Source organism: Gavialis gangeticus, unplaced genomic scaffold, assembly GCF_001723915.1.
Source record: "Gavialis gangeticus isolate Ggan-Ray unplaced genomic scaffold, GavGan_comp1, whole genome shotgun sequence".
Lineage (NCBI taxonomy): Eukaryota > Metazoa > Chordata > Crocodylia > Gavialidae > Gavialis > Gavialis gangeticus.
The window spans coordinates 5,015,555-5,023,397 of record NW_017729004.1 but is presented as its reverse complement, the minus strand read 5'-3'; the positions used below and the strand labels follow the sequence as shown (position 1 = coordinate 5,023,397).

General features: G+C 49.0%; 1 protein-coding gene across 1 annotated transcript in view; it reads left to right on the top strand.

The window, feature by feature from the left end:
* The first annotated feature begins 812 nt into the window (after positions 1-812).
* Positions 813-7,843, top strand: part of WNT9A (Wnt family member 9A) — a 29,789-nt gene continuing 22,758 nt past the window's right edge. The window contains exons 1-3 of the mRNA XM_019508041.1: positions 813-1,122; positions 1,483-1,742; positions 5,698-5,960. Of these exons, the coding sequence (XP_019363586.1) occupies positions 1,013-1,122; positions 1,483-1,742; positions 5,698-5,960 (633 nt within the window). The 5' untranslated portion in view covers positions 813-1,012. The remainder of the gene's footprint in view (positions 1,123-1,482; positions 1,743-5,697; positions 5,961-7,843) is intronic.

The window sequence follows — 7,843 nt, the reverse complement described above, 5'->3', positions numbered from 1 at the left end:
TTAAGGCTACATGGTGCTACACGTGACTATTCAACCCATGGTTCGCTGGTACCCTTCTTCCTTAGGTAGACGGTCCTGAGCAAGTGTCTCGGTCAAGGGCAGTGGAGCTAGTTAAAACTCTGCAAGTGAAGCTAGTTTCTAAAATCATTTTTTTTAGTATATTTTAGTCTGGAAAGTCTCTCCATACAGTTGTTTCTTGCAGGGGTATATAGGTTCTTTCAAAAGTTTTTAAAAAATAGTTTTTCACTTTTTAATTAGAAAATACTTTGGGAGAGAAAGTGGATGATGAGAAGGGGGAAACCCCCTTCCTCCCACAAACTGCAAAACCAAAATGGCTTTTATTAGTTTTGTTGGAAGTTAGCTTTTTCTTTTTTTTTTCTTCTTTCTTGCCGTCTGTACTGGCTGGGGGCATGTAGGTACCTGGCCAGCACAGTGGATCCATGCCTTTTCATAAAGGAATATTTTGACACTATCGTTCGTGTTTGGAGGGGATGGGGCAACACGAGCCCCCGAGCAAAACATAGCGTCCCTGTAAAATGAAAAGCAAATGGGCATTCCTGCAGCAGAGGTTGACTCCTTAGGGGGCTGCACACCTAACTAGTGTGTTTTTTTTTTTTAAATGAAAAAGGAAGAGAAGCGGGGCTCCTTCTTTATTTATTTATTTTTTTCCTCCCTCTTTTCCATCTCTACCCCCAGCACCTTTTTTTCTGTGACCTGCAGGCTGTCTGTGCAAGCGCTGAAAGCTGCCAAGCGTGCATCTTGGAGACGCCGCAGGCCCAGCCCCGCACTGGCTCTGCGCGCGTCCGCCCAGGCCTGAAGCGTTCCAGCATGTTTTGAATTCTGGCTTGAGCAATTCTTCCTTTTTGGCCGGGGAAATGTATCTTCAGGTCCCTCGAAACCCTATATAGTGATTCCCATTGACTGACTGCACTGGCACCTGGCCGGAAGAGGGCAGAGCCAGGAGAGTGGGGTACGGGCAGCGGAGCCAACAAACGGCTCATGCCTCCAGCAGATGTTCCTTGCCGCTTCTTTACTCCCTGGGGCCGATGCCAGCCTGGGTGGTGTCCAGCAGCCCGTCACTCGACACCAGGAACAGTATGCTGGCTGCTCTTATTGCACATTGTGCGAGTCAAGGACCTTGTGTTTTGGAGGAGGCTGGAGAGGGGAAGAGGGGGTGGGACACGTATTTCTCTAAAGCTTCCAAATATTTCTAGTCTTTTTTTTTTTTTTTCTCCCCCCCCAAGTTCACTTCTTTTTAACTGAAGCCTCTTGGCAGTGTTGCCTGAAGCTGTGGTTTATGAAGTTCTGGGTTAAGGAATAGATCTAGGGAGCTGTATAAATCCTGGGTTGTTCCCTATGGAGAAAAGCTCCCCAGATCTCTGCTTCTGGCATCAGCTTGATGGGGGATAGCCACTTTGCTTGCGCTGACTAGATCTCTTCTCTTTCTTTCCATTTTCCCCCCATGCCCTATTCCTTTCGCAGGCTGACTGGGAATGAACCCCTGACCATCCTCCCTCTGACCTCAGAAATGGAGGAAGCTGCTGTCAAGGCCCACTACAAAGTGTGCGACCGCCTGAAGCTGGAGAAAAAGCAGCGCAGGATGTGTCGGCGGGACCCCGGGGTGGCCGAGACCCTCATGGAGGCCATCAGCATGAGTGCCCTGGAGTGCCAGTACCAGTTCCGCTTCGAACGGTGGAACTGCACGCTCGAGGGGCGCTACAGGGCCAGCCTGCTGAAGAGAGGTAAGCCCAAGGGATCGGAGGCCTATGGCCATGGACTGGTAGGTTGAGTTGCAAAGGGTCGCCCCCCCTCCCCCGTTGCAAAGGGTCGTATCAATGATTTCATACCAAATCATCAGACTCAAGTTGCTGCCTCCAGTCCCCTGTGTTAACAGGCAGTTGTTACCAAAGGAGTCTTCATTTCCAACCCTTTCCTGCGACAAGGGATACCGTTGCATGCTCTGTGCTGCTCGGAGCAAAGGAGACGAGGGCACTGCTGCTGCAGAAGAACGAGGGAAATAGTTGTGGTGGAATCGCGCTCCCACTGTGAGGATGTGCCTACCTGCTTTTTTTTTTTATTTCCCGAAAGGAAAATAAGGTTGAGGTTGGTTTTTATTTTTAGCAGAGAGAGAAATTTTTACCGTGTTCCTCTCTTTTGGGGGTCTTCTTTGTAGAGCAGAAGCTGGGTGAGGAGAGAGCGTACACTGGGAGTTACTCTACCTTGTAGGAAGGGAGAAAATGTCTTCACAAGTGAAGCTAACCTAACGCGAGTTCTAGTTTCTCTAGTGGAAAATTATTGTAATCCGAGTTTTTCTGGGTGAAGAGTGGGGAAAGCCAACCCCATGCTTTCTAGACTCTCTCTACTACCCAGGAAGCTACAGAAGTGGTCGGTTGTGTTTACCCCCTCTGGTGCTTCAACCTGCTTGTCTGTAAAATGGGTGAGTGAAAGGTCACGCAGTTGTTGGGAGTAGAAGCTTAGGAGTCTTAACTTGCAACTCTGCTCCAGCTGTTAGGCCATACTTCTCTTCCGGTAGGCTTCCTCCAGCACAAAATTAGGCATGCACAGCTGTCTAAGCTGATGCGGTGTCAGCGATGGTAGGGAGCAAAGGAAGTCTGCACGGTTCTGCTTGGACCCATAGTACAGTCTGCTGGCCGGAGGTACCCCTGGCTAATGGGCTTTCTCATACTGACACCCAGAGGCCACAGTCTGTTTTTTCAGGCGGAGAGGTGTCCTGGTGGGTAGCTCGTCACAGGGACCTGGATACAGTACAAGGCAGAATGTGTTATCTGCCTCTGCGAGAAAAGGCACCGCGTAATAAATGACCCTGCCAAAGGCTGCAGTAGTCTGCCTGCTGTCTCATTGTTCCATGTTTTATTTCTCCGCGCTCGTCTGTACCCTCCACAGACGCTGTTAATCTTGCAGATGTGCCTCTAGCACAACATGCTCCCCTTCAATCTTTCACTCCTCCGCACAGGGAGTTGCTGGTTCCTGTCTCGGCATTGCAGCAAGCCGTGCCTCAGGGCAAAGGGGCATGCGCCTGCTGTAGTTAAAACCCTGGCAAACTGGAGTGTGGTTTTTTTCATCCTTTAAGACTTAGCATGCCCTTTCCAGGAGAAGAGCAGCCAATTTGCCTCTTTTTTTTTTTTTCTTTCCCCCCACACTCTTCCTCTGTACCTTGTGTTCAGTCACCAGAAAACTGCTCGATCGCTGGGTTGCAACTTCCAGATAAGTGGTCCATTTCTTAAAATAACAAATGTGCAGTTAAAGGATTTATTATTCTCTTTGGATTCCCTCTTTGGAGACTTGCATGCGATTCTGGAAATGGCTGAAATTGGATAGGTCTGGATGGCAGGCTCCCTAGGCACCTGAGGTTAGAATGCCTGCATTGATTTAGAGCTCATTATCTTGTTACAAAATATCTTGGTGCAATCAAATAGTGCACCATGGAGATGGCTTTAATTCTGGCCAGAGCCAAATGTCACATGAACTTGGGTGAAGCGTGTGAGCTGCCCAAGAGTGAGTTGATACCTTGGTTGATGGGCACGGGGAATGAAGGATGGAGAAGAGCAGAATAAGCTTTTTATATCTAGTGGGGTGGTTATGAAATCCTCTACAGAGAACAAGTCCCTGGTATTATTACTTTTTTTTTTAATACTTGAACAAATGCATCTTGCCACCAGAGTGGATCCATTCTCTCCACGTGTATCTCTGACCTTGCGTGTCTCCTTATTCTTATTCTTATTCTCTCTATATAAAATAAGCAAATAATTATTTTTTTTTAATGCTGGGCTTGTCACATGCAGAAGGTATCCAGCATCCCATTGAGACCAACGAGAAAATAATGGTTGCTTTCTTAGCAGGTCAGTTGATGGCTGGTTTTGGCATTGCTCATAAGTGACAGTTTTCCTTCGGGATCTCTAACCACAGAATGCACTTGCTTCCTTTTTTTGGGGCAGCGACAAGACTGGGGCATCCTATTCCAAAAGCCCTGGAGCATTGCTCGGAGCGGTACAGAGCCTATGATGCATAGTGGAGCAGTTCTGACATCTGTCCAAGGGAGGGCAGTGGTACCCATGCATTCTGGCTAGCACCTGGCATAGCCTAGACAAATGATCATTCCCCTCCCAAAATTAATTTCCTACATGGAAAGCTTGTATTCTGCACATACACTGAACAGACAGGCCTGCAAGTACAGGATAACCCTGGAAAAAGGCTCTCTTGCGAGGCCAAAAAGAGCAAACATGTCTCTTGTACTCAGTGATCCCAGATGACCCAGATCATTCCCTTAAATCCTTCCTGCCTTCTGGTGCAGAGCAGATGTTATGAGCCAGGTTGGAGTTGAACCCATTTCTGTTTTACCTTCTGTCAGGTGTCCAGCAAATTGCGTTCTCTTGGCAGCAGCCGGATGCCCCTGCCATGATCTGATGGAGCCTGCACCTGCAATAGGTTAAATTGGCCACTGAGATGATGGGTAATGGGGTTGTATGATCCCTTTATGTGGGATAGGGTGTCATGCCCCCTTAGGTACTGGATATTCAGAATATACCCATGCTGGGGCTGGGCTGGTACTAAGATCATCCAGCGACTACCTCTGCCACTGCCGTGCTTCTAGTGAGGGATGCGGTGTTCAGTAGGTGTTTCCTGAATTGGTAGCAGAAGGGGAAATTCTCCCTGCTCAGACCTTGGCCTCACCTTCTGGAGGCCATGCAGAGCTATGATAAGCCCTCGCCCTGTCCAGCCTGTCTCTCCCATCTCCTTTTTAGTGCTAGGTGTCGGAGAGCAATGTGATGATGCTGGAACAGTAATCAGGACGGTGCAGTGCCCCGTGATCACTCGGCACGAGCCTTCCCAGTGGCGGTTCCAGGAATGGTCTTGCAACAGTTTGGTGTAAACTGGACTGGCTTTACAGATGGATCCATCCCTATTGCAATTGGCTTGCGTGACTTTGGGCATGGGGGTGTTTCTCGAGTGAAGTCCAGACTCGAATCCTGGAGTCTGATCTCAACTATGCAGCTGTGCAGGAGTTGCTCCATTGTTGGCTCCTTGTATAACCTTAATGCAAACCACTTTAGCTTTACTTCAGTTTATTTTCCAATAAAGTACAAATGATCTCAGTCTCAAGTGAGAGAGAGAGAACTAGCTTGGTAGATTTGAGATTTCCAGAGGATGTAGTTAACCGCCTGTTTTGCACGTTGTTTTGCTCAGTCTGCCTCGCTTACGTTGCTGCTAGTTTTCTAGCACTGGCCATCAAGACTTCATGCTTCTGGAGCAGGCATCCTCAGGGTTTTCCCCCGCCCCCCCTCCTTTGTAACCCTTTAGCTGCTCAAGGCTGTAGTACATACATCGGTGGTGGCTTTGAAGTCCTGGCTGGCCTCATCTCTGTGATGGCACTCTGCTCGATTGGAAGCAGGATGGTCTTGGCAGATCCACGCACACCACTGGGACCACTTTTTCCCTCGATCAGCCCCACAGACCTTGCCACATACTTGTGGAGAGCTTCAGGTTGCTGCTGCCCTGCCAAGGGAAAGAGGTTCCCTTCATTGCATTCTCTACTACGTCATCCCACAGAGTTCAACAGGCGGTTTTGGCACAACTTGTTCCTTCCAGTTCAGCTGCTCGTTGCAGTGTTGCCTGCACATATAGTACAGCTTGTTTTGCTGAGCCCCAGGTAATGGTGTCCTTTTGGCTCTCTCCTAGGTTTTAAGGAAACAGCCTTCCTCTATGCCATTTCCTCAGCAGGGCTCACCCATGCCATGGCCAAAGCCTGCAGCGCTGGGCGTATGGAGCGTTGCACCTGCGATGAAGCCCCTGACCTGGAGAACAGGGAGGCCTGGCAGTGGGGCGGCTGTGGCGACAACCTCAAGTACAGCAATAAGTTCGTCAAGGAGTTTCTGGGGAAGAAATCCATCAAGGACCTGCGAGCCAGGGTGGACTTTCACAACAACCTTGTGGGCATGAAGGTGAGTCCCTGGTCCTATCTGGACTTCAGGCCTCGTGTCAGTAGGGTGTGTAGTGGCAGGGGGTGTCACGGCTGAATTTTGCTTCACTTTTCACCTCTCTGGAGCTTGGTCTGAATCCGTCCAGGTGTCCCTTCCTTCTTCAGACCCTTCTTCCTCCTCCGTGACTTGAACACACCTTGTTCACTGTGGGATTTTTTCTTTGCCGTGGTGTGCGAGGGAGCCTCCCTTTAGGAGACGAGAAAGGGCAGGGCTTTTATCCACAGCTCTGAAGGGAAACTTTTTCCACCTTCATCTCTCTGCTTTGTTTGGCACTCCTCACTTACCCTGCACTAAAACCACTCAGATTGGCTGGCGCAGGTGCCTCGTATCAGCGTTTCACTGTGCAAACCTAGACCTAGGACATACTGTAAGCCTATAAATAGTATTTAATCCTTGTTATTGTCCGTGTGATTGGATATAAGGGTTGGGCTGCGATTTTAGAACCTGGGGCTCCAGTTTCCTGGTCTGGTGCTGCCGGGCTGGTTGCATTCTAGGAATCGCTGCCACTGACTCCGTTTCCATGAGGGACGGTTCATTTTTTTCATACATGCGACAGAGCAAGGTGATCTGTTCGTGCCTGTCTTGCCTGTTGGCACGTACGAGCGCAGCACCCGACTGTCCTAGTCCAGAGTGGGAAAAAAAGCATAGGATTTAGCTGATCGCTGAGGATAGCTGCTAGCTCTCCTGCACCCAGGATGGAAACAACACACTTCAGACCCCGAGCAGTTTAAGTCTGTGGTGCAGCCCTTCCCTAGGGTTGTGCACAAAGCAGCAGCCTGAGAGAGGGGGGTGGGCTGGGGGGGGTTGTATTTTGTATTGCAATTTTAGTCTTTGTATTACTATTTTAGTGTTTGCTCAGCTGTGTCGTTCTAGCAGAACTAAATAAGGCAGTGTTGCAGCCACGTGCTGCAGAACTGCGAGGCTATGCCTGCCATCGCCCTGTCCTTCATTTAAAAAAGGGGGAAAAAAAAATCTGGAGCCTTGCCCCAGGAGGCCCCTTCCAGTCCTTTGAGACCAGTCTGCTGTTTTGTAGGCAGATGTTAACTGAAGATATCCCTAAAATCATCACATCAAACCCTTGCCCATGGTGTTGGTTATTTCCGAGATGCCAGCACAAATCTGTTCTCTGTAAGCCTCTGGGTTCGAGGGGTCTGTCTGCATTACCTGGCACAACTCCCTGCATACTCCTTTTCTGCAAATGGGTGAAAGGGAGGTCTTGTGAGGCACTGGCACTCTGCAGATACAGAATAAGTGTCTGGCTCTGTTTTAAGCCATGCATGTGAAGACCCCATGCAAGAGCGCCTCGCAACCGCCCTTTCTCTCCTGTCTATTCATTTTCCAAGTTATAACATGCTGGCTTTTGGATACATTCATCCCTGTAGCTATAGGCCTGAGTTACTGCTGAGAGCAGGACTGCTTAAGTGATCCATCAATGGATTTTAATCTCAAAGGTATGCACTAGCTTTTAAGGTATTACAGCCTGAGCTAGGACTCTGGGACCAGGGACCACCTTGTTCTACATGTATTGGCTGCATAGTGCATAGGAGTCTTTAGATACTAGTGTATTGAACGTGCTCTGCCAAATCACGGAGAATCAAATGGTGCGTCTTCTAGAAGGCACTTAATGGGTGCGACTGTCCAGATCTGCTATTTCATGACCTACCTTCTGCAGTGCAGTGTCTGCATCCTTTAGAACAGGGGTTTTAAACTGGGAAGAGAGACCTATTTGAAGTATGTATGCTTGAGTGTTTCAGTGAAAAGCCACTTAACATGTGTCACCAGGGTGGCAAACCATCATGGAACAGGATCATAGAAAGAGAGGACTGGAAAAGTCCTCGGGAAGT